The sequence below is a fragment of the Cuculus canorus genome, chromosome 1 (genome assembly GCF_017976375.1).
Source record: "Cuculus canorus isolate bCucCan1 chromosome 1, bCucCan1.pri, whole genome shotgun sequence".
NCBI classification, from domain to species: Eukaryota; Metazoa; Chordata; class Aves; order Cuculiformes; family Cuculidae; genus Cuculus; species Cuculus canorus.
Window position 1 is genome coordinate 201,378,523 of NC_071401.1, and position 27,671 is coordinate 201,406,193.

Genomic DNA, 27,671 nt, shown 5'->3' on the forward strand with positions numbered 1-27,671 from the left:
CACTGAGACACTGTGTCTGCTTCTACTTTTTCTACCATATGGCTCAGTTTCTGCTTTTTCCTCCTCCTCCTCTTTCAAGTTGTGAGCTGTCTCCTCTGCCAGTGTCCCCGTGGTGGCAACAGGAGCCCCTGTTCCAGGGGCTGTGCCTGCAGCGCGCACAGCGGCGTACAGGAATTTGAAGCCAGCCAATCCTTCCTGACTCATTAACAGCCGACAGCTATTCGCAGTGGTCCTTCATGACACTAGAGGTACACCATTATATCATTAGCCTTGCCAGAGGCTGTCACACACCAGGAAAAGCATCCAAGCAATACATTATACCCACACCTGCCTCCTGCCAGCATCTAAGGGGTTGTAATGTACAAACTGGCTTTAGGTGACCTATAGCAGACTATGAGATAAGCGTCAAGTACAATCCCCTCTGGGATGTCTCCGGCACAGTACACTGCTGCAGTTCTTCTGGAGAGCAGTCCATCCACTTGCGTGACAAGGGAAACCTGTATCAAAACACCTCATGCAGGAAAACACCTTGAATAAAGATACACACCAGTGGAGTGGGCTAAAAGCAGATGTGAGGTAAGGAAAGAGAGGTGGTAACAAATGATTATCACCCGGTCACATTTAACAACATACTCCAAGAAAAAGATGTTCAGGACAGACTTTCAGCTACATGCACAGAAGGAAGCTACACAGTTATTTTATTTTCTTCTTTTCCTTCCCCTTCGTTTTATGCATGTGCAAACAGTTGCTCTTTTGTACTAAACTTTTGAACACATAAAACCATAAATGCACAAGCAAATTTCTTGAGTTAACTCAGCTCAGGTAGCGTCAGGATTAAAGGAGAAACTGTTGAAAGGCATCTCTCTTGGTGGGAAGTGCTGCAGGCAGCAGCCCTGGCTTCTCCTGCCAGGTCCTGCCTGCAGGCCACACTCCTCACTCCAGCTCACTATAAAGTAAATGCTCCTACACAGCAGAGAAACATTCTCTACTTGCAGTTTTTCCATATGATGTTTCTAGGAGCTGCTGCAGCTCTCTTGAGAATGGCCACATCTCAATATCAATGAAAAGGACTCCAACTACAACCATGTTGAGCTCCTGCGGAAAGAGGGTGCAAGATAAAATGCATTTCCCCAGGTAATTTGCTTTTTAAAATATATTTCACCAGGTGTAAAGTAAGATCCAATCTTCAGCAACAGAAATCTTACCTACACTTCCCTTGCCACCCTTCAAACTAGGCAAGACTGCATCAATATGAATTAAAACCTCTATATTGCAAATCCAGCTGCAAAACCAGCTGGAAAGAGCAGATTTAAAAGCTTCTGGCAGAGAGTTTCCAGCCCCAAGAAGCACAACATCAGAAGCACTTTCTGCAAATGGTCCTACCACATGCGTACAGGGAAACAAGCATCAATCAATGGAAAAGACCCTGGGGTGCAGTGAGATAAATATTCCAGCAGATAACACTGGTGAGCAATCAGAGCGAGGTAATTTTCCTCTTCACTGCTGAGAATCACTTAATTATGTTTATACTTCCCCTGTCCAGTGGTACTGTGTAACATTTTGCAACAGGGTGATCATGAGCTTTAGGACTGCCTATAACACCACCATCATAATAAGAAGCTTCATAATGATGGCAGGACAGATGTTTGGCCCCATTTTCTCCTAAAGGAATAACCCCTTTTCTGGAGTTGTACGAGACTCATGGCAGAGCTTCAATGGCAAGACCCGTAAGGGAGAAATAAATCGTTGCATGGGTTTTATTTTGCTAACTGGCCTTCAACATTACAAATACCAGCCCCAGTTGTTAGTAAAGTTGCCTCTTTCTGTGCTTACGTGGGTCTTAAAATCTCTGCTCTTCCTCAGAGGATTTCAAATTCTATTTCTGACTTCTTTTTCTTTACAATGCATTTTGGGGAGAGGTATCTTCTTTCCTCAGGGACATTCAGACAATTAAAGGCTCTACTATATCTCACCCAAGGATGTCAGTGCTCCTTAGAGTATCATCAATTAGGGGTGAAGAAAATAGAATTACAGAGTGGTTAAATGCTACTAACCAACAGAATAATCCAATAGAATAAACATCAAAGTCGTCCAAAGCATGTTCAGGGCTCTAGTACAAAAAGCCTTTTACAGCTAAGCCAGGATCACACAGCCTCAAATAGGAATTTTGTCTTGGAGAAGAAGGGAAAAGATGACATAAATACTTGGGTCTTTGAACACACTTTTCCTCCAATTTAAGGGGAAAAAATGGCCATTACAGGCTCAGATATAACCACATGGCATGAATCAGAATAAAATGAGCACATGTTCTATAAATGCATCAAAGAAAGGCTTCACCAGCAGCAGTATTTTCTTTTTCTATAAAATGCTTAAAAAAGTAAAAGTTTGGCTAGAGCAGACCCAACTGCTGTTTCAGAAAAAAGAAAAACTCCAAAACCTCCAGATTTATTTTCCATTGAATAATTTTCCAGAGAGAAAGCTTAATGCAGAAAACTATAGCAAGAACTTTTGCGCTCCTATGAAAATAGTTTATGTAAGAAGAGGTAACCACAGCACTACAAAGGGAAGTCAAATCAGGATTTCAACAGCAACCTGTATTTCCATTAAAAATTCTAGCTTTTACACAATCTTGTTTGAAGTCCCACTAGATCAGACTGCTCAAAGCCTCATCCACCCTGATCTGGAACACGTCCAGGGAGAGGGCATCCATGCCTTCGCTGGGCAACCTGAGCCAGTGCCTCACCATCCTCACAGCAAAAAAAAATTCTTCCTAATGTCTAAATGTCTAATCTAAATCTACCCACTTTCAGCTTAAAAACACTCCCCATTATCCTACCCCTGCACTCCCTGATAAAGAGCCCCTCCCCAGCTTTCCTGTAGCCCCTTCAGGCACTGGAAGGTCACTATAAGGTCTCCCCAGAGCCTTCTCTTCTCCAGGCTGAACAATCCCAACTCTCTCAGCCTGTCCTCATATGGGAGGTGTTCCAGCCCTCTGATCATTTTTGTGGCCCTCCTCTGGACTTGCTCCAAGAAATACATGTCCTTCCTCTGCTGAGGACTGCAAAACTGAACGCAATACTTTGGGTGAGGTCACAAATTTTTTTTTGCCACAAAAATCTTTAAAATTTATCCTCTGATATATACACACTGATATATAGTATCCATGAGCCTACTACTGTCCCCTTTGCCACTGTCTATGCAAACTTCCTCCAGAAGAAAACTCAGGAAGGAAAACCAACTTTTAATAATGGTTTCACCATGTAAAATAGCGGACTTGTAAACGCAAATGTTCATTTTGCATCCTGCCTCTATGCTGTGTTATTTCACTTCAAAGCTTTCCAGGTTGTTATGAAAGCCCTTTTCTGCTTAAACGAGTGTAACCATTTAATCAGAATACCTTCACGTCGTGCCTGAGAGGGATCCTACCATATCATAATGAATTCTCATACTGTGGCACATACGGATTCGATGTTTATTATCCATCTTGCCGCAAAGCCCCTTCCTCCTGAATTAAATGCCAGCTATTTAATTGATTTTAGTGCACCACAGCGTAAATTACCGGGTACTGATAGATGCAGAACTAAATGTAAAAGACTCATTCAGTGACTACGTGAACATCTAGTAACCAGCAATAAAATTTCTGGGCAAGGCATGAAAGGAAGGAGATGGTTATGAAAAGTCAAGAAAATGGAAAGAAAATTGCCAGGGCTCTAAATAACCACCTGCCTGCTGTTCGGAGAGAAAGGCCTCACTCCTTTCAGGGAAGCAGTGATATTATACAGGATTACTGGCAGATATATATTGCTGCCCCATGAACTGCCTATCCCAGACCAAGCTATACAATACAGGCATATACGCCCCCCTGCATCAGGGAGCCCTCACTGGGGACAGCAAGGGGACTGCTGGTGGGCTGACGGAAAAAAACTCAAGCCAATGCTGTCAAAATTCATTGCTGGGGAAAAAAACAAAGCCCATACTCTCCCCCTAAGGATTTGATATTGGCCCTTGCTGGGGACCAAACGTTGTATCAAATAACCCTCAGAAAGTACTTGTTTACTGTACTCACCAGTACAGAAAATAATCAGATATGCTTGTCTGACTAAGAGCCCTTCAATTCCTTCTGCAACTTTAAAGAATAATACACTAAAACAAGGTTTATGCAGAATTTTGGCCAAACCTCTCTTTTTCCTTATTGACAACAGCAGCTTTGCAACAAGAGATTTCTTAAAGAAAAAAATCCATTTTCAACTAACCAGTTCATGTTTCTGTAAAAGCAAACAACATTATAATGCTGCTTGCTCAATAGAAAATGTGGAAATGTTTCTCCATTATCTCTTTATTCCAAAGGCAACAGGGAAAAAAAATCACTCCCTATCAGATGTAGCATAGTGCTTTGATTAAAAAACCAACCTCAGTGTTGCCTTGCAAATGAGTCCATAATGGGACACATCAGACTAAGCTAGCAATAATGAGTGCAAGCTTAGGAGCAAGGATGTTGACAATTGTCTACACCTGTCGAAAGTGACTGCCTATAAGTGGTTTTGGAAATTCTGAGAAAATCTTTCATACTTCCCAAGATGAAGAAGATCCTCACTGTATTGCTGTAGGAGGCCTGAACTGATGCCCATGGGCTCTGAAAATCCTGCTCCAAGCCACGGCTGAAGCCTTTACTCACAAAACAGTACAAGGAAGCAGCAGGGCTGCTGTTCAGCACCATTTGTAGGTGCTGTGCTTGGAGGGGACATAGGGAGCAGAAGCTACTGAAAGCCTTACCATGCCCAGAAAAAAAGCAGAAGAAAAATCAAGGTGCTAAGGGCAGCTAGAACCACCCAATGAGCACATACCACACCTTCAGGACCACACACAACCCACACAATTACAGATGTCTACTAGACATCCTGGAGATCTGTTGCCAACAAAGTTGCCTATGTCCTGATCTCTACCACATCATTAATCTTCCCTAGCATTCTTATAACCTCTCAGCCACTGCGAAAGAGGAGATACTCTTGCGCATTGAACACTCACCAGTGTAACACAACTGATGTAATAATCTTTTTTTTCCCCAAAGGATAAGACGTGAAACTGATGCTGGATTAATAGCTCCTGCCTAGTTCCCAGGGGCATGATGCCAGGGGTCAGTTTATTATGTGGTCAGCAGCTTGCAAAGCCCTAGTTGGAAAATACTGAAATACAGAAAGATTAACTCCTTTCGCCTTTTACCAGGGTGACCTATGTTGTTCAATCCATGTGCCTTCATAGATTTTTTTAAGGTATGATTTTTTTAGGGTATCTTTTTTTTTTTTGAGCGATACTGACAGACCATGCTCTGACAGCATTAAGCACTAGAAACAGGCTGCAGCCAACACCTGTATTGTACATGTCCAAATAACATGGACGACTCCAAATTCTAACATCTCAGTTCTGCAGCTTGGGCCCACATCTGCAATATGTCCATACTGAAGGCTGTGATGGGCCAAGGGTCCATTGGTCCAGGTTCCTGGCTGCTTCTCCCACGATCATGGTCTGATGCACCTAGTCGTGTCACACCAGCTCAACCCTGTTGCTGTTGTCCCACTTTGCTTTCCATGTTCACCAGCTGTATCCATCCCTGGAGAGCTGTGCCTTCTATAGCACTGTCCTCCCCAGTTCAAAAAACTCTTGTCCATAGAAGCAGCAAAAGGCTTTTTTCAACCACAGAGTGTAGTTAGTGCTGTTTCTTGTTCTACTGCAGACTCCTGAAAGCTGCTCTGCCCAAGTCATAGAATCATAGGATGGTTTTGGTTGGAAAGGACCTTAAAGATCATCCAGTTCCAACCTACTACCATCTGCAGCGGCATCTTCCACTAGACCCAGCTGCTCATAGCCTCATCCAGCCTGGCCTTGAACACCCCCAGGGGTGGGGCATCCACAGCTTCTCTAGGAAACCTGTTCCAGTGCCTCACAGCAAAAAATTTTCTTCTTAATATCCAATCTAAATCTCACCTCTTTCAGCTTAAAACTCATTCCTTGATGAAGAACCCCTCCCCAGCTTTCCTGTAAGGCCCCCTTTAAGTACTGGAAGGCTCCTATAAGGTGTCTGCAGAGCCTTCTGTTCTCTAGACTAAACAACCCCAACTCTCTCAGTCTGTCCTTATAGGGAAGGTGCTTCAGCCCTCTGATCATTTTCTTGGCCCTCCTCTGGACTCACTCTAACTGATGCATACCCTTCCTGTGCTGAGGACTGCAGAAGTGAAAGCAGTTCAAATCACTGATGCTTCACTCCATAAGCTGTGAGGAAATTAAATCTTCCCTAGCTTGAACCCCTAAGTATCTTCTCAGCTTGTCAAAGCCATCTGATCATCTGGCACTTCGCAGGGTCCTTCCTGGCTTGCTCAGATGTGCATCAGCCTTCCTGGTGATGTAGTTCTTGAGTAGTATTTGTGCCAAAAAGAACCACAAACAAGTGAAGAATTTCTGCAATAACTGATTAATATAAAATTCAAGTATATTTTCATGAACTGGGAACAGATCTTTCCCTGCCCCCCCCCATTAAGTGTCCTAGCCTATGAAATCCATCTGCCACATACATCTGCCACACATCTTATTCCTGTGTACCACCACGAAGTGCTGGAAGCATGCGATCCAAGGCTTTCAGCGTAGACCCAGTGTATTTTCAAAGGGTGCCAGGCACTACTTCTGGCTGGCCCTTCTGAGCCATGAGTATTGGCAATAAAAAAGAGCAGTCAATGGGTGTGCAGCTGATCTCCCATTCTGTACCACAAACCAAACTGAATCCTCTGGCCCACGGTCACCAGCTCCAGTGTTCTGCATTACCAGTGTTAAGTCTCCTGTTACTATTACTGTTATTACTAATAATGATAATAACACCATCCACAGAAAGAGGTGATGCTGAGGTTTTTCTCACAGGTGCTTGGACATACACATTTTCTGCTGCTCAAGGACACATTTTGCTTCTATTATTCATATAAATCCCACTGTGAATGCAGAGATATTTCCTTCCATCTTTTGCATAACGCTTTACGGGCACAAAAAAAAATCAGGTATGGGAATAAATCTCATCGAAGGAATGCAGTGCGGCAGATCTATGTTTTGCTTTAATTAGCATCCTGATGTGATAGCGGCTTGGCATCTGTATCACTGTTTTGTAACACAGTGCGTCCTTGATAGACTCCTTAAGGAACCTGGCAAACACGGCACTTCCACCTATTGTTTGCAATTTTTCTTGGAAGCTGAATATTTTCATCAAAATGTCACTTGCACACCCCATCCATGCTTGTCTACTCTTGGAGTGTGCTCAGGCGTTGGGCTTTCAAAAAACAAAGGGAATTCAGCATTTAATCCTGACTTAGTGATTTGCTTATTTATTTGCAAAACATACAGGTGAAAGGCAAATCACAAGCAGTGCAATTCCAGTAATAATAAAAACTCCTGAAGATTTTACCACTGGTAGGTACCTGTCTGTTTGAGTTGCCTTCCAAGCCCTCACAGGGTAATAAAGTGCTTGCGAGTGGTGGGGGAGAGCTGATAAACAGCAGGAATGGGACACTGGGGCTCTGAGTCTGTGAACTTCTGGGCAAGGCTCTCCTCTGTGCGTGACTTGCACCCAGCAGGAAACATCACCCGTCACCTTGGCTTTTCTGTGATGGAATTCATCTAAATAATTCAGCAGAGTTAAGATGCCAAGCTGGAAAAACTCCAAAGTCAGGGGTTTAGGCTCAGTTTGGACTAGTCATTTTGCAAAGGTAGGGAGAAGCATACAGGGTTGGCTGAGCCGCGCTGCTGACCCTAAAAGCCTGTTCTCAGCAGAGACCTCAAAGCCTCAAAAGACCTCACGCAGGGAAAATACTTCAGTTCCCTTGGAGAATCAGAAGCACTAGATGTCAGGATCCACGTAAAGGTGCCCCCATACTGAGATGATCAGACCCACTCTTCAGGAGCACAGCCCCCCCAAAGAGGTGGAAAGCTATACCAGCCTGGCAGCGGGGTTTCACTTTCTTTAACTATATCTTGGCATTAACAGGAATTCCTCTGAACTGAGCACTATTCTTGACTGAGGAAAAAAAAAGGGCAGAGAAACTCAAAGGTGAGTGTTCCGGTTCAATCATTACTCACCTAGCTACAAGCTTTCCAGGGCCTGCTCCTGCAGCCTTTCCCCATGTGAACAGTCTCATTACCATCAGGAGGAATTAGATAAATAAGTCTTCCAGCATCGCAGGTTAAAACTACAGCCTGGAAGACTTAGTCAGGAATTTCTCTATACCCATAAGGATGTTAAGCAACGGTGTTGATCCCCTAGGGAGCGTGAAACTGGAAATTTTTGGAAACAGCTTAGAACAACATCTGCTGAGGCTGATCAGCCATTACAGGCAGCATATCCTACCCTGGAACAGGCAGATGAATTCCACAAGTTTTGGAGGTGCCTTTTAGACCTATTTTTAGCCTGTTTTCCAAAAGCAATGACTCTCCATCGCTGTCTGCCAAAACTCGTAACTTCTTACCTACTGGGTGGACTTCAACCAACTTTGACAGAAAAGTACAGATACCAAAAATATTAAGTTCCTACATAGTTTAAGCCAATACAGATGAATAAAGGAGAACAAGGAAATTAATGCCTTCATCAATTTTTAACATGGCCCCATATACTTTTGGAGAGGCAACAGTCCCAGTTCTGTGGTTGTGACTAACACAGGCTGCACAGAAATCTGCAGGAGATCAAACTTCACTGATTCATGCTTCAGTTCAGGTGAACAATACAGATGAAGTCAGAATTGAGCTTTGGGAATCTGCTCTGACCTGCCCAGGCAGAATATTCAGAAACTGTTTGCAATCGGTCCCATAGCACTCAGATGGAAAAGACATGTTAATGTAAATCCATTTTTATGCAGCATGCAGCGAATGAATTATCAATATCTAAAGCATCTGATTATGCCTAGGTAGGACTAGTACCTGACAATGCTAACCACCACAGGGTATCACAATACGCCCCTATACTGACAAGGTGAAGCAAGGCAGATAGCTTAGAAGACACGGTAGAGTAATTCCTGTCAACTGGCACCAACAGCAACCAAAATTCCTGTAGCAGCTCACTAACAAAGTTTACTATCACGTCAAGACATAGTTCAATAAAACTGAAAGCACTTTATTTCCAGAGAAACCTCACCCAGCATCCAGAAGGAATGTAACTTCCAGAGTATTTTATCGTTTGTCTTTGTTGCTTGTGTAGGTCTTAACGATGCTATAGGAAATCCAAGTATGGAAAGGAGCAGGTGTTTTCTTAGTTTTAAAGCAAATCATCCTAATGGAAATATGACAAAATCTAAATGCTCTACAGTGCTTTTCTCTGGTGCCTGCAAAATTTTAGCAGAATCATCATAGGAGAGGCAGTGATTAAACTACCTCTGTATTCTGCTTTGCAGCTCCACCAGTAAACGCACCTCATACCAGGGCTGAGCAATACTGCTTGGGCAAAAGAGATCAAGTAGTTGTCCATAAACTTGCCACACTTAGAGTCAGTGGACGGAACCATAGAATCATAGAATAGTTTGTGTTGGAAGGGACTTTAAAAATCACCCAGTTCCAATGCCCTGCCACAGGCAGGGACACCTCCCACTGGATCCAATCGCTCAAAGCCTCATCCAAACTGGCCTTGGACACCCCCAGGGATGAGGCATCCACAGCTTCTCTGGGCAACCTGTGCCAGTGCCTCACCACCATCACAGCAAAAAATTTCTTCCTATTATCTAATCTAAATCTCTCCTCTTTTGGCTTAAAACGATTACTCCTCATCCTATCTCTGCACTCCCTGGAAAAATGCCTTTTCCCAGCTTTCCTGTAGCCCCCTTTACTGGAAGGCTCCTGTAAGGTCTCTCTGGAGCCTTTTGTTTCCCAGGGTGAACAATCCCAACCTTCTCAGCCTGTCCTCATGCGGGAGGTGCTCCAGCCCTCTGATCATTTTCTTGGCCCTCCTCTGGACTCGCTCTAACAGGTCCATGTCTTCCCTGTGCTGAGGACTCCAAAAATGAATGCAGTACTCCAGGTGAGGGCTCATGAGAGCAGAATAGAAGGGGAGAATCATCTCCCTTGACCTACTGGTAACACTTCTTATGATGCTACCCAGGGCATAAACAGGAATACAGGGATATCTTGTATTTTGGGAAAATAAATGAAGAAAAAATGGCCCACCCATTTCTAAGGAACAGATTAATGCTTTGAGATGGCGCATGAAATTCCAGGCTGTCAAATCTGGAGACCTCCAAGGCAGATTTCTGATCTACTTTGCACTAGGAGGATTGTGACAGTTTGAACAGTTTTATGGTAGCTTGTATAAAATGTACATTAAAGCAAGGTGGTGAAACCAAAGCCAGAGATCAGATTTCCCCATGAACATGCCAGGAAACACAGAGGACAGATTGACCAACAGCTATGAAACTGTGGGAAGAGCTCCCAGAGGGACCAGCAGGAATAAATTGTCAAGTAGACATGGACAACTGCCTCTTCACCTCCTTTCCTACCAACTGCAGCACAGACATTGCCACCTGTGCTTGCTCAGATCTTTGACAGAATAAACAAGTTGCAATATTTATCCTTTCAGTTGGCCTGAGAGCAAACACGGCTTTCAAGTAAAAGTAGACATACCAGAGGGCATGCATAAACAGAGAGGCTTGATCTCCCTCCAAAAGCCTTCTCCCACAGAGGCGCTGCAGGATGCTCAGAGACTGTAATGTGGATTTTCTACAACATGGCAAGGTGTGGTCTAAAGGTTAGTAATGAAAAAGCTGTCCATGCAACAAAAAAAATCTCCCTTGGGAAACAATAGTGAGTGCCCACTTAGCAAGCAACGAGCCAGGGAGAAGGGCATGTGGATTTGAGATTTGTTGTGCCCATGATACTGATCTTTGAGTGGCTCTAATTTCACGCATTCCCATTTTTTTTCCTAATCTAAATGCTCTTTCCTGAAAGCTGTTTTATCAGAACCCCCATCAAACCCCAGTTTTAAAGGCAGGCAACTGTTGTCTTGTTTAGGAGAACTACACAAAAATCAGAAGCTAAAACCCCCACGAGACATCTAATAATAAATAGGGCAGAGATGTAAACAATAGATACCTCATGCCGTGCAATAGTTCACAGCTATTGTATCAACAAGTTGGTGTTACCTTGGAAACAAGAAATTATCTGTGCGTGCCTTCTTCCAGACGGAAATCGGGAAAGGAGGCATGCAGAACTGATTTTGAACCTTCTGGACTTTGCAGAGTTGCTGCTCAACTGTTGATGTCAATCCCAACAACTGATGAAAACTCAGAGGCACTTCAGAGGTTGCACAACCCTTAACACATCGTCCACAGTGATAAGGGTGAATACCTCGCCATCTTGTCCTCTCCATCTTGGAAAAACACAACCCTTTTCCAAGAAAGGTTATTCCCTGGAAATATCCTCTGCACAACAGAGGACAACATGGCCTTATCTGATTTGCAGCAGCAACGAATGCATTGCCAACAGCAATGTCTTGGCACAACATCAAATAACTTTAATAAAATTAAGCTTAAGCTAAGATGTTGTACCCCATAACTGAGGCAGATTAAGAGCATGTACACACACGAGGTTTGTCACACAGGCTCTTTGTGTCAGTGGGGATTTGTTAGGGTGCTGTCTCTTGATTGCATTCAAGTGTGTGCTCATACTTGAATAAAATGCAGCTTTTGAGGATTTTTTCCTGCCCTTTTTTCCCATCAATTGATAAAAAGCATCAATCCTGCTCCCTGGCAGATTCAATTCCACACATTTCATAGAATCATAGAATCACTAGGTTGGAAAGGACCCACTGGATCATCGAGTCCAACCATTCCTAACACTCCCTAAACCATGTCCCACAGCACCTTATCCACCCATCCCTTAAACACCTCCAGGGAAGGTGACTCAACTCCCTCTCTGGGCAGCCTGTTCCAGTGCCCAATGACCTTTTCCGTGAATAATTTTTTTGCATGATGCCTTGGTGCACCTTGTAACACAAAGTGCAGCATTTCGTTAGGGCTGGGGAGAACTCAGAGCTGCTGCCTCAAATGCTGCAGATGGGTTCCTGGCTACTGACTTCAGACAGACATCTCATCCTGGTGAGAATCAGTGAGGCTGTGTCCATCTGGAACAGCTAAATGCCTGGCCCTTGGAAAATTACTTGGTGGGGTTCACAAATACAGTTATAACAGAAAACATAATTTCCTAGTATGTGTTGAATTGTATGCAGGTAGAAATTTATTCTAATATATATACAGTGTCACCTATGATCACAGATCTACATTTCAGATAACCCAATGACGTAAGAAATTTGGAAAAGTGAGGGTTACACTACATTAAACAAGCTAATAATAAGGAGTAATATTGATTTTTTTTTCCTAAAGAGATTAAACAGAAATAAGGATTTGTAAATCAACCGGTCACAAAATTGGTGCTTCCCACAACCCAGCTGTTTTGCTGGACTTTGTGCAACGCTGATGTTCCCATGCAAGTCCTTCTCCAGCACCCTGGGCTGAAATGTAGGGCTACAAAACCACATTAAAAATTTACAGAGCACTATTCATCTCACTGACAGCAGAAGAGCCTCTAATATCTCCATGCCTAGACATTATCAACAGATAACAGATTAGCACGGTTTCTTAGGGCATCCCATGCGATATTTAACCCCAGAGCCACCTCTATTAGATGCTCCAGGATTCCCTATGGCCCATCTGGCTCTTTGCACTTGTGCTTTATTCCTCTGCTCTGTCTGCTCTGCTCTCATTTGAGGTGATCTTAACACCGAGAGGCTACAGATGATAAGAAGAAATTTTAACTTCAATTCATGGGTTTTAACTGATTTCAGAAAGAGGGAAAAGAAAATAAAGCAGTATGAGCACCACTTCCCTCCTCCCTGCCAGCGGGATGTGACAGGAAGTCCAGATCAGCTACAGCATATCATGCACCTGATGGGATCCTGATCTTCTCAGTCATAGGAGGGAAAAACAGAGAAGAAGAGAGGCTCCAGTAAGAGACACGTCAAGGATGGCATGAGTTATCACTGTTGCTGCGACAAGGATAATGGTTTCTTGCAAATCCAGCACCCATGCACACAGTGGCATCTCAGGTCACCCGTCCTCAGTAAAGAAAAGATACCTGTTGAGTCACAGAGAACTAAACCGTGGCAACTCCATATCAACATAGCCAGTTCTAATCCTCTAAACATCTCTTCTTCATTCTGGCTTGATTTGGGTGAGACTATTCTAGAAACATCTCAGTTCCCGATTTCACGATGGGCCTTTTTAACTACTTGACCAGGATTTTGCAGACTGCAGCACACAAGACAAATACCTCTCACATATCTCATCTTTTGGGCTAAAGAACAAAATCATAACGAGAAAAGTTGGCAATTTTGACACAAAAATATGAACAGGTTCAGTACTTACAATTGCATGACCAGATATAAATGATTCGGACTCTCATAGATGTCTTCCAGGGCAACTATATTTTCATGCTTAATCCTGAAGAAACATAAGATAGGATAAAATAAGATGAAATACTGACTTTTACTTCTTTACATGGCTACAAAACACAGAGCTATTTTTTAGTTAGACACTTGTCAGTGCTTTATTGAACATCATAAAATAAGATCTTGATCAAAGAAAAGAGTCAGGAGATGCATGAAGATGGTTGGTTAGAGGTTGAAGTCTCAGGAGAGCATCAAAGCAGGGTGTGGGCTGGCAGGAAGAAGGCAGGGATTTGCCTCCACACAGAAGCTGGCACAGGTAGGCAGCAACCGTATGACAGCCTCATGCTCCTTCCCACCAAATTCTCCCTGCTCCAGTGGCAAACCTGGTCTGGACACTCAGATTATTAAGCACCACGCACTTTCAGTGCAGCAGCTCCAAGCATCTCCATGGGGTTTTTACACTCTCATCATTCCCACCAATCATTCCCACTAAGCCTCTTGTCAAAATGCTAGCTTTAAAGAGAAAAATCATCTCTACAAGCTCACATCTAATTAACCACTAGAGCAATGCCTCTCTGGGTTTGCTCCTTAGATGCTTACAAATAATTTCCAAAGGACACATTTAAGTTGTGCAAACCCTATAGAGACTAGCACTAGAACCCCAGGGGCAGAATATTAATTACACCAATTGCAGACAATCATTTTAAGAGCAAGAGAAACCTGGGAAATGCTAAGCAGAGACCACTCATTAACCAACACATGGACTTATTCAGAAACAAAGTAAAAGCGCATCATCTCTACATGTTTTAAGGTTCAAGTAGCTTAATTAAGATGTTTAATCATGTGTCAGGACCTCATCCTCAATGGTCCCAAGTGCCTTAGCATCTTGTGTGAAGATGCTGAGAGCAGAAGGTCCCCTGCATCCACCAGGAGCTTTCCTATAAGAACAGAGACTAATCCAATTTCCTTTGAATTCACTGATAAGGTTATGACTGACGTGAATTTACACCCATAATCAGTCATCAAAAGCTGCATTCATATAAGGACCTTCATGTACAGGGAATTTAACAACAATAAGTGAGCTCAAATATAACACATCACAGGATGTCAGAGAAAAAAATACTTAAGTAAACTCCTTGCTCTACATAAATACCTGGAAAATTCCATGATATCTTAGCAAAATTTCCAGGTAGACTGCATTACAAGTTAAGTTCTTAATATTGACATCAGGAAACCAATACACCACCCACTTGGCTTTAAGCAGCACATGTTTGGAAAACTTTGTTTTGCTGTGCAGGTCTAGCATGTGATCCCTTAAGAATTACAGTTAGGGCAAGGGCAGTTTTGCCTTGCTGAAGTTAGTCAAAGGTACACTAAGATCCCAAATGACATTTCAAGTGAATACTCACTGTTAATGGAAATTATTGTACGTATTTACCCATTTTTCTCTATGCACACACACATTCACGTGACCGTTTGTGCACTTCATACCTTTATGATCAAGAAGGCAGTTTTAATGCAAATAATCTTCCATATCGTTATCTATTTAAGGCCTCCAACTTAAGTCTGCAGTGCGGTTTTTACCATGCACACATTAATGATTTGCATTTCCATTTCTGAGAACCTCAGGGGTTCTCCAAACCAACCTAACCTCCTCTCAGACAGCTGCCAGCAACACCTAACAGCCACACACGTGGCTAATGGGTGGGCTACCCACAAAGATAATACACCAGGGAGGCAGAGGCCAGAAAAGAGCTCATCAGACACGCAACGCCACACACTGAGGGCTGCCGCAAGGCCCTCTCCCCTTTCTTATTTGCAAACCAAATGGGGACTGCATCACTGCACTCTCTGAAGGCAGATGAGCTTGCTCAGTTTAAAAGTGATGGGGGAGGAAGTGTTGAGTCCTGCCACTGCAGAGTCCTCTGTATTGAGCCATTCTTTCCCTCTTTGAAATCAGATGCAGGATATGAGCGCATGGGATTCAGGGAGATGGTAAATATAAAGTGTCATCCAGAAGAAGGCAGCAGAAGAAGCTGAATCACCCCCAGAGTATAAAGGGAGAAATCCCTTGTAGGGATGAGGGCACTTGGAAGATGGCCCTTTCAGACATGACAGCTGCACACACCAGCCACCCCAACCACTGGCAGCCCCTGCACTGGAGGGGCTTGCTGAGATGGGAAGGAGGCATTTTTTTCCCACTTTCTCTCAGCCTCCTCAAGACCAACAAGCCTTAATCATGGAGTTACACAGTGCTTAATGTTCCTGGTGAGATCCACATCACATGCCTGCAAATGAAGCAGCATGTCCTACACAGAATTTCTCTACTCAGACAGACTTTCAAATGACAAAGTATTTTAAAAAAAATCAATGGAAATCACTTGAGGAGAAACTCACAGTTTGGATCAAGTTGTGGGTTGTGATGCTGAAGCTGCACCAGAGCAACTGGGGACTTCCCAGCAGAGGTCACTGCAGCCAGCAGCCACCTGCTCTTCTGTCCTTCACTGGGGTTCCTTTCTTCTCCTTAAAACTGGGCAAGCAATCACCTAGAGCCCTGCTACACAATAATTAACCCTTCAGGGTTGAACACTATTCATAACAATAACACTTCAGGGTCTGGAAACGAGGTGTGGTATCAACTAGGCATTTTGTTGATACTACAAAGGCCAACAGGGTCTGGGACAAGTCTGTCCCAGTCCTCTATGAGTAGATCAGCTGTGCTGGGCATCAGAGAAGGACTGAATGGATGCTACTGGCTCGCATGGATGCTCGGGTGCATCAAGAGCCGAGGAAAGCACTGTGCAATGGCAGATATTTGATGGTCATAGATCAGGAGGGATTTGGGAATGGCTTAATTAACTCTGCTTTTATCCCCCTCTAGAAGCAGTGAGTGAATCTCAGAAATTCAGAGGATTCATTTGACTAAGCCTCCAAATACCTTCACGCAACCCCAATGGTGATTTTGCTTAGCCACAATACTCACTGGACTATCTGATCTCCTCAAGATCTGACAGGTTTAATTTTTTAAAAAGGTGCTGCTCTCATTTTACAAAAGGGCAAGCAGCGTGCAGGAAAGCTAGAAATTCTTCTGCGATCACATGAGATGAGGGACCAGAGGGGGCTGAGAAACCAGATCTCTTGACCCTAGAGTATTATCATAACTAACAGGCCATATTATTACAATCCCTTCTGCTTCCCATCTCAGTGAGTGGATCTTCACCGCACTTCTCTGCAGCTTTTTTCTCCCCTCTGCCTTTCCTCTCTGGCCTCCCTCCTTCCTGGCATACGGCTCCCATGCTACAATACATAAACCTTCCCTGGATTAACTCTGTGCAAAGCAATACATCAGTGTTGTTGCGGTACTTGACGGTGCAGCATTATGGCTGTAGCAGAGGGGACAGGGGCTGAGGTGACAGCAGCTCCCATGAATTGTTTCCAAAAATAGAAGAAAAGCCCCAAAAGTGAACCTCAAAACAAAGGCTTTGTTAAAGCAAATTTGATCAGACTACATAAACTGTTATAAACAAGGAAACATCCAGCTAAGGAAATCTCCCTTACTTGCTTTTTAACCTCTCCTTCCTCACACTATTCTTACCAATGTTCTCCCTTCCTCCTGGCAAACCCCAGGTGCTGCTCACTTCTCTCACACCCTGGCATGTCCCAGCAAATTCCCCCATCTGTGGCCACTGCTGGTTTGCTCATTTGCAGCAATGACTGAAAGAAGATGCCTAGAAATAAAAATACAAATCAATACTTTAACCAAGTCTCTCAAAACCCTTCACCCCATAAGCCCCGTGAGATACTGCAATCCAAGGGGTGAAAAAGAGCTAAATAAATCTAGAAGCAACCAATAGGGAAATTTAAATATACAAAACCCACGAGGAGTGATTAATACCAGTAAGAAACCAGGACAGAATCTGAATGAAAAGATAAATTCACCTTTTTCAGGCTGGCGCTGCTTTGGATGCTGTGCTGGAGGAAGACTTGAGCCACAAGGCTTGATGCAACCATGCAAAACTATCAAGTTTCCTGTCTGGCCTTTCAGGTCCGCGATTCTGCCTGTGTGCTGTTATAAACGTGTCAGCAACACAAATGATTGGAGGCAACGTTGCACCTAAGCAACATTTTAACATATGAGCAGCCAGCCTAGACTTAAAGGACCAAACTGAACTGGGCAACAAATGACTTTGGGTTACTTTTCTGAGCTCCGCAGCTGTGCAAACAAGGGCCGATGGGAAAGCATTTGATCTGCTGCAGAGTCCCAAGCACAGACTGATCCCCTTTGTTTGCTCTAGAGTCATTGCACAAAAGCAATGATAGGGAAATTGTCTTTTTCCCCTGACTCCTACAGCATTCAGTGTTCCTGAAAAGCAGACATTTTTGCCTCTGAAGGAACTGAAACCTGTCCCTGAAACAAGACTTGGTTTGACCAGGAGTGGCATTTGGCCCTGCGTGACGGTTTCCATCATACTTAACCGGGTGACCTGTGGTGTTGGAGTGAGTGCGTGGCCTGGCACTTCAGTGTTGCTAAAATCCACCCTTGTCACCGAGCTGCCACGTCCCACTCACTGCCACCAGAAGGACACTAGTCCCATAGGATCCGAACTACCACTAGTGGGTGAAACTGACTTCCACGATGGGGAAGAAGGGATCAAAAAATTCCATGGGCTTTGTCTTGAGATTCCTTTTAAGAAGCAAAGGATTAAAATATGGAAGTTGATGTACCATAAAGGAAACCAAAAACTAATGACTGTGCTTCTTGTACATCTCTGACAGCTCCTGACCATACCAGAGGCCAAAGTGCTGTAAGAAAACTGATTGCGTATTGCAGTAGACTGTTAATTAGAGGGGTAGGACTCTGCACAGAGAAAAGCAGAGGGCCTAGACTTTGCTGTTGCTTTGTTTGTTGAGCCGCTGGGAGAGCATGTTAAATATCCCAGCTACATATGCATGCTACAAACTATGATTGAATCACCTACATTAACATCTATCATATTTAAAAGCAAAAACGATAACTTAGGAGAATACTATACAAAAACCTTGGACAAACACAAAAGCCGTTTAAGTAGGGCAGTTTTCCTATGCAACAACTCTTTCTGAGTCAGTGTTACATTTGCAAGACGTGACATTTAACACTGCACCTCTATGAACAGCACATGTCATGGATAAAATGCCATAAGAAAGCAATAAAAATTTTGTGAAAGCCAGAACTAACAAAGCCCTAGTCTGTAAGGATTTGTAGCCTTGAGTAACCAAGTGTCCTTGCAAATAAATGTTCCATTATTCCCACATATAACTTGCAGAGAGTTTTACCAGCAGCATGGGGGTTACTGGGCTTGATAAATTCACTAGATGCCAAAGGGAAGAATTTAAATCACAGCTTCTGCTCTGGAGGACACTAGAAACTCACCTCTGCTCAGCTGTCTTATTTGGTTGAAACAAGTCAATAATTTTAACAGATACTAGGATAGTCTCACGCATATTCATACAGACTGATCGTATCACAAGAAGCTTTCCGCATGGAAGAAAACTACCAAAAAATCTTCATGGTGGCTCACAATGATGTGAGAACTCATGGGAACAAATCAGCCTGCTCCTGAGGGGAAAGTGTGACGAGTCTGCTAAGAGGGGAATAGGGTGGGATGGCAAGAGTTGGTAAAGGGAAGGAAACCGATAGTTGTCCTGGAAAAGGCTGGCTGACTGCAGCTAAGCTCTGCCCACCACTCCTAGTCTGGAAAAACTTCCAAATACTCATGCTGCCCATGGGATTTGCAGTGCCTTACCTCATTGTAAGGCCTCTTATAATTTGGACCTGTGAAAATACACAGGATATGTATGATGTGAGCTGTCATTTCTCTTACTCTACTCCCTCCCTTTCTTATCCATAGGCCCCACACATCCTCCAGGATGTGTATTTTACAGGTGGATACTCCCCGTATAGCTTCACTGATATTTGCATCAGCAGAGTTCATGACACTTCTCTCCTTGTCCAGGTTTCCCTCCTATATGGACCCTCTGGTGTGAAAAGAAGAAACATAAGCTCCAGTCCAAGCCTTTTTTGCACAGTCAGTATTTATCAGATCTTTCTCATCCACGGACCCTTCGGTATCTTGTAAAAAGTGACATTATACCAGCCCTTTACCCCTCAAGCAGGGCAAAAGCTATCTTGCGGGATTTTATATCACAGATTAAAAGCTTTTGACTTTTTGGTGATTTCAGTCCATTTAACAGTAATGCCTTTTATACCACCATTGCTTAATCAGAAAAATATCTACTGGCAGCACTGTATGATGACTTCAAGCAGCTATAAGATGTGATCCCAAGCAGTTCACAAGAAGAAAGTAAGAATTGCAGAGCTGGGGGCTGCTCACAGTAAAGTTTACACAGGCGAAAAGGGTGTTGTTTGATTTTGCTTTCTTTTACACACAAAAATGAAGTTCTGGGTTGGAAAGTACAAGTTCAAAAATGTTGATGCCAACATGGGGGTAGCACCCTTGGATTAATATTATCCAAGGTTTTGGCAGCATGTGGTGAATAAAAGGCTACCAGATACATGCCACCAAGTCTACTACCCTCCCCTGAAATGGACATCTTCAGAGACAGCTTTAGAAGAAAGGTAGAAGGCTGAATGGCACTGACATCAATTTCTGCTACTTGATATCCAACGCACTGTTCCTCCACCCCACAGTCAACAAGAACATCATACTAATGACAGCTTCTGCAGCTACAGAAAGGGCTTTGCTCTCCACCATCTCAAATCAGCAGTCTCCATCTCTCTCACTCACAAACATGCAAATAATGTGAAAGTTAGCAAAGCCTCAACTAGACACAGAGCAGACACATGAACAAAACCAAGCAGATGTCAGTTTTTCCTAGCGAAGGTGGCTCTACGGAGTTTACAAAGCCAAAACATCTGCTTTTTCTCTTCTACTGCATTTAGATTGCTGGGGGTTTTAGATGCTATATCCCTAATTTTCTTACTGTAAAGAGATGGAGGAGGTTTACTGGATTCTCTGTTGAATATTCCCTTCTATTAAAAATAAGAGAACATGTGTTTATGAGCAGAAACATAGAAATGGTGCTAACTATGTTTCACAGCCAGACGGTGGTTTTGACCTCCTCTGATCTCCTACCACTGTGACACCTTTTGTTCCCACCCACGTTGACCATATTGCCTTGCTTGATCTAATGACTGGGCAAGGGAGAGCTAATTCCAGCACAAAGCCAGATGGTTCAGTGCCCATATGTTGACTGCCTGACCAGATTAGCTAAATCTCTGCAGCTGGAATGCCAAAGAGTTGAACTTTGAGGTCATATGTGGTCTCCAAACCACAGACTGCTCATAATACGTGAAGGAAATTGGTATCATTACTAGTATCTTTAAGATCTCTACGCTTCTGTCAGGTTAATTGGAACACACAGGAAACAGCATAATAAAGTCCTGTCTGCTTTGGAAAATTGTCTAGAAGAGAAAGACCTTGAATGCCCCAGCAGATGGGAAACAAAGGCAAATGTGGAGAGATGATTCACTTCATACACCTTCCCTTAGCTGTGATAGAAGAGGAGACTGTGATAAAAAGCCCTAGTGCTGCTAGGAAGTGGCAAGTGGCTCAGAGCAGGCATTCAAAGGAAGCAGGGGCAGCCAAAATGCAGGAGAGAGACAAATGCTCATGAAGCTGTGTGGTGCGGTCAACACACTATACAGAAGAGACTCTGTCCAGAGGGACCTTGACAGGTTTGAGAAGCAGGTCTGTGTGAAACTCATGAAGTTCAACAAGGACAAATACAAGTTCCTGAACATGGGTTGGGGCAATCCCAAAAACAAATGCAGGCTAGGCAGAGAATGGGTGGAGAGTAGCCCTGAGGAGAAAAGAGCTGGGGATTTTGGTTGATGGGAAGCTCAACATGACCCAGTGATGTGCACTCGCAGCTGAGAAAGCTAGCTATATCCTAAGCTGCATCAAAAGAAGTGTAGCCTGCAGGTCAAGGTAGGTGATTCTCCCCATGTACTCCGCTCTTCTGATACCCCACCTGGAATACTGTGTCCAGCTCTGGAGCTCTCAGCACAAGAAAGATGTGGACCTGTTGGTGCTGGTCCAGAGGAAGACCACAAAGGTAATCAGAAGGCTGGAACACTCTGTGATTCTATGAAAAGACCCCGCTTCTATTTGCTGTAGAAGATGGTGACGTTTTTTAAATTAACATTTTATGACAGTTGAGTTAATTCAGGACTTAACACTTGAATTTGGCATCTAATTTCCTATATGCAAAGAAATGAGCCAGGATGAGATTTATCCTGAGCCTGTGTTCCAGCAGGATGCTGGGTTGTTCTGCCATCAATGCAGCTGTCTTATCTGGGGCTTGCATGAGGATATAACCCACTACACAGAGGAGAAATGAGGTGGAGGTGTCAGGAAATCTTGTCTCATGCTTTTACAACTTGACCTCTCTCCATTTAATCTTTCAGATCCTACCCACCACCTCTGTGATCTCCTGTTACTCCTTAAGGGTGAAGATCTTGAAATCTTTCCAACCAGTTTGGTGGTCTTTCTTCCCCAGCACTGCATATCTTCTACTGCGACTGCCAGCCTTAGGTAGCATGTTCATAAAATATTCTCATGAGATTTCAGAGTGATAATGTCAAGTTGGAGATATTTCGCAGCTGGAAACCTGAGCTGTGTAGTTAGGCAGCTCACTGGCTGTGACAAAACCCACCCACATACATCTCACAATTTCTGATCCATGCCCTACCTCATGTTATACTCCCTAGCAGTGTAATTCTTCATTTCTAATTCCTCTAGAAGCCATGAGCAGAGACTGGTCTGGCTCCTTCATGGCCAGCGGTGTTTGCAGTCTGCGCGGTGGCACGCCTTCCTGCACCACACTGCACAGCAGTACAGCTTGAAGAAGGGGGGACTGTTTGCTCATCTTAAAAAATATCTTGGCTCCCTCGTGGGAAGGAAACAGAGGTGCATCAACCTCTTCAGGCCCAAAGCACATGTATTTTCCTCCAGGAAGTACATCAGGCACAATGCAAAAAAGATGGTGGAGGCAGCATCCTGACCATTTCTGAAACAACAGCTGACTCCACCTGATGTGCCAGGCATACCGCTGAGTCCATTAAGCACGTAATGACTGAGTCCACAGGCTGAGGTTATGCCCTGATCTCCTTCATGTCTGGATCACAACAGAGCTGAGATAAAGGCTGAACATCTCCGGCACAGACTCATGGGTTTTTGCAAGGCACCGGTGGAACTTTATAATCCTACACAAATTTATTATAGTAAATTAATATAGGCACTTCAAGAATAAAAATCAGGTATTCCTAGATTGCACACCTGTAGTTGGGTGCTGACCTTGTGTCCACTTGTCTCAAGTATTTTCATGTGAATGCTGCTCAGTAACCTTTAAAGAAAAAGAAATTCAAGTTCTGGGTCTCCTATTACAATAACTTACCACTCCAGCAGGAAGACTACAATGAAATAACTTCTGAAGTGCTTGGATTCCTACAGTAGGACCCACAGTCTATTTAAGTCAACAGGAATATCCCCATGTCAGTGTCATCCCTCATTTCAGGAGAACCTCTGATTTCTATGAGGAGCAGACCAAGCCATCAGAACAACGGTTTCCAAGTGGTGGATCCCAACCAGCAGTTGTCAAAAAGGCTCACAAAGATTGAGCAAAAACCTCCAGACTGTTTAATTTGAAACACATCAAAACAAATATTAAAGATTAATTAATCATTAAAGGTGAAAAAGATAAAAGTAGTGGCTGCAAGTATCGCAGTGCCAAAACTATTGAACCATTTTTTAGTTGTTGGCAGCAGCCAGTGTGGAGGAGTGTGGATTTACATGTGCAGCCAGTAATTATAGATGATTCCCACTCCCTTGCTGGAGAGATGCAAGGAGTTAAATGCAACTGAAGGTGGTGAGCAGCTCCTGGGCTGAGGTGGGTTGCTCTGGAGGGGTTTCATTCAATGACAGGTGAAGAAAAAAGGCTCTATTTAAAAAACCCTTGAAAAACATTGCCCTAGAGGATGACTGACACTCTTGGGGGGGTGATGTGGTTGTGGACAGAGCAGAGGTCCTTGTACCTTGCCTCACAAAATGAGAAGCTCTTGTTAGTCTACAGTGAATGAAGAGCTGAATAACTGATATAATGTTCTTTTTGTAGCCTCCTCATTCTCAGATGAGTGCAGTATGTGCACGTACATTCAGTTATATCTGAAGCCTGGCAGCAGGTACTACGCTTCTGAAAAGAAAGCTCTGCCATCCATGAAAAACCTATTTGACACGGACACAGGGATGTTGTTGTCTACTGTTATCTCCTTCGCTGGTTTGAATACATACTAATGAAGGGTGAATGTTATACAACTCACAAAACTGTATAGATAAATTAACTAAACCCAAGGATAACTGGCTGTTTGGACAAGCACAGGACTGCAAGACGTAATAGAAGTAGGTATTTCATTCAACCATATAGGAAATAAACGTAGCTATCACTCGGGAGATGTGACAGAGCTAAGACTCCTGGCTGTGGCTTGTACAGGATCTTTAGCTGTTGAGTTACCCTATCAATGGGTGAGGTGGATCTGTACTGCTGATTATAAGGACAAGTAACAGTACAAAAGTGAAGACCTTTTATGTACTCAGTGGAGAGCAATGTAACCAAAGCGACACTTTGGCTCACAGCACAAATCAGAGCTGTGCTCTACACTCATATCCAAAGCGATTTACACCTTAAAACTGCATATTCTACACAAGAGAATAAGAATAAGCAAATGGACAATCAAGTACAAATGACATCCCGAGTATAAGCCTATTGCCACCCAATGAACCTCATGAGTCCTTCGCATGCTCGGCTCTCTAGACTGGGCTACCATGTATTGTTGCTTAGTAGCCTAGAAAAATCACAAGCCTTGATTGCGTCCTGTCAGCTTGAGTGTGTGCATAATAATTAAAGACCATTACAGTTCCTCAGTGCCTGGCCAACACTGTCAGATTTGCTTGGCCGCAGTTATGTTGTACAGTGAAGAACAGCCAAAGATCTCCACAAGCGGTGGGAGATACCATGGGTACAGAGGTTATAATAATAATAATGACTTTGCTACTCATAGTCTGTCTGGTTTTGAGTCTTAATCAAGTACTTGTGTCATTAGGACCACAGTGCATCAGCTGTGCTTGCTGGCACCCTGCCCACCTGGCTGACCCCAGGGAGTAGAGAAGCCAGTAGACCAGGATGCTGGAGCACAGGTCTCTCCAGGCTCTGGGGCAATCTTTAGTTGGCATCTTGGCAGTGGTCTGACTCAAATGCTCAGTCTGCAAGGATGAACCACATGACAAACTCATCAGCAGCAACCTGCCAGAAAAAACGCTCCTTTCCATCGAGTTACTGGGAAGCCAATTTATTTTATTTATTGAGAAAGACAGAAGGATAAGCGAGAGGCTAGGCAGGTTTCCATGTTTCATCATTGCTGTATTAGGACACTCCTACACAGAAGACTGCTCCTCCAGTTGCCTGTGGGAAGTGCCAATAGCCCTCGGGTGAGTCATATACGCCCTATACCATAAGAGAGTAAGTGGGAAAGCTCTGCACAGTGGGAGATTGATCTCGGAGGACAACTGCACTGCTCTGTGTTCATTATGAGTTACTGTCCTCAATCACATCGCAGAGAAAGCCAGACTCAAAGGCAGATTCACTTCTCCTGACACCTGAGTGAAAGCAGTGGGACTACTCAATATCCTGGAGCCACTTCTCTGCACAGCAGGTGATGGTAGAGGAAAAAACGGCTTCAGTCCTCTGTAACTGAACATGTGATTTGAAAATTTAAGTGAAAGCTACTCATATTTAGGCTTATTTTACTTTCAGTCTTCCCAGATACTGGAGACAAAAACATGTCTTCTACTTCCACTGCTATTGGGCTTGTTTTGTGTGTGGTGTTCAGGAAAGAAGCAGAGAGATGGAAGAGAAAGAAAACTTGCAGAAATGGTCAGAATCAATTGTGGCATAATTCAGCTGGGCCAAATCAGGAAATCTTTCATCAGACAAAACCACTGGGGGTCTCACTTGGCTGAATTAAAATCTTGGCAGCGTTGCTGTAGAGTCCAAAGTAGATCTGAACTTGACACACCAAGTAGCAGAAAAGTCACTTAACCACAGCGATATAATTAGCAAAAAATCCGTGCTAATAAGGATGCATTTGGCTTGTGTATAACAGCTAATTGGTTTTTAACCAGGTGAGAATAGGTTTGAGAATGTTAATCTCCCCAGTTTTACAGAGGATATGATAAAGAGGGTCTAATTAAAAATCAAATAGTGTTGAAGTTCATTTAGTCTTGCTACTTGTATTACACAGGGACCATATGTACAGGTTTTGAATTTTTAGGAGAGAGAAACATGGATTCATAAATGTCACCAAAATGCCTTTGGGGAGGTGACAGAGGAGTTTAAACCCAGATGCCAGGTCTATACTTGCAGCCACCCTCCCAGTAAAGAGTATTTTAAATTGCAGTTCCCTCTTCCCTTATGACATGGAAGTAAAATTTCAAAAACTTCACTTAGTAGTAAAGGACCAGACTCCTGAAGATTATTAGGTACCTCACGATGCAAGTACCTTTCTTCAGTAACTAAGCATCAAAGCACTTTCAACAATCCTCCTAGGTATCTTCAGATAGCTAAATACCTTAAAAATACATCTCCAAATGATTTCTAAAGGTGATGCAGGCATTAAAGAGCTGGAAGCCTAGAATCTTTCCATGGTTTTAAATCCCTAATAACCACTGCAGATGGAATTTATGTTTTTTAAACATGTCACTGCAGCACTGTCCTACTTCAGAGAATGGAGGTTAACACTGCCAATACTTCAGACAGTAAAAAGTAGACTACTAATGTCATAAGTGATGATTACTGTTAAAAAACAGCAAATCCTTCACATACCATACATGCCTGTCTAACTAGGAACAGTAGGGCTAATGAGCAATATTGCAATGACACATGGGTTATTTTTTCATTATTCTAGGTTTTACCACTGCCCATTGACTTTTTGCTTGTCATGATGAAGCAGAAATGGGAATGAAAATAGTTTGGAAATTAGAGCCTATAAATGTAATTCAAAGTTTAATGATAGCAGATTTATCTGTGTTGATTCCTTGTTTGCATTCACTCAACTAAGAAGAAAAAAATGGATGGCATTTGAGAGAATGTTTTCTAACCAACTAACTTATAAACTACAGTGCTACAGATTTCTAATATTTTATGCAGCCAAGTCACACATACAAGTCACACACACAGTGACTCATTTTTTCCTGAGCAATACATTTAATTAATTCAAAGTATTTAGAATGAAAGGTAGGTATTAGATGAAGCCTAAAATAATGGTACTAAATGCCTTAGTGGAGATGGACACAGGGCATTCTGGCAACATCGCGCTCTCCTCTAATTGTGCTAAAAGCTGTGTTGTTCACTGTAAATAATACTGAATATACTTAAGGTGATTCCTTTTAAGGTGCACCTGCCCATAGAGCTTGCCAGGATGATGCTAGAGGACCCATAATACAACAAATCTTGCTTCGCAAGGGATTGCACCAATTTGGAGCTGGGTGGAGCAAGCGTTTCAGAAGGTGTTACTCAGCTCAGCCTTTGAGGCTACTCAATGCTCAGCTCTCCCACAAGAAAAAAAGAAGCTACAAAGCAAAGGGTGTGATTCTATAACATTCACTCCTGCCTATTGTCTGCTTAACTGGACTATGGCATTCAGTTACAATACATCATGACATAGTCATCAAACCTACATCTTTCTATCATTACCTCAGCTTTTTGGCATCAATGAATCCAATGTCTCGTCACAAATTGTCAGTATATTTGGGCTCCACAGATGCTGAGCACAGTAAGTTAAAACTGCCAGGAAAGTAATCAGTTATGTGATTAGCATCACAAACTTAAAAGGTTAGAAGTTCATTTCTAGATGAATGTACAAATTCTCACGGGTCTTATCGTATGCGATCTGGTGATCCCTCAAGAGCAGGATTTGGAATAAAATTTACATAACATCTTAATTCCAAATGCAACACAAATACAGGCACAGATGTTCCTATACAATTCCTAATTTGTGCCTAAGCTTAAAACCTAGAATTGCACAGGTCCGTATCAATTATTTGACCTCTCACGTTTCACATTCTCCTGCACAATGCCCCTTAAAGTTTAACTCCAAATTGCA

At 43.1% G+C, this 27,671-nt stretch overlaps 1 protein-coding gene across 4 annotated transcripts in view; it reads right to left on the minus strand.

Annotated features, from left to right (window-relative positions):
* CAMK1D (calcium/calmodulin dependent protein kinase ID) overlaps positions 1-27,671 on the minus strand; it is a 239,589-nt gene that overhangs the window by 79,295 nt on the left and 132,623 nt on the right. For all 4 annotated transcript variants that reach the window (XM_054073244.1, XM_054073261.1, XM_009568859.2 and 1 more), the window contains exon 3: positions 13,434-13,508. In XM_054073244.1, coding sequence (XP_053929219.1) covers positions 13,434-13,508 — 75 coding nt within the window. The remainder of the gene's footprint in view (positions 1-13,433; positions 13,509-27,671) is intronic.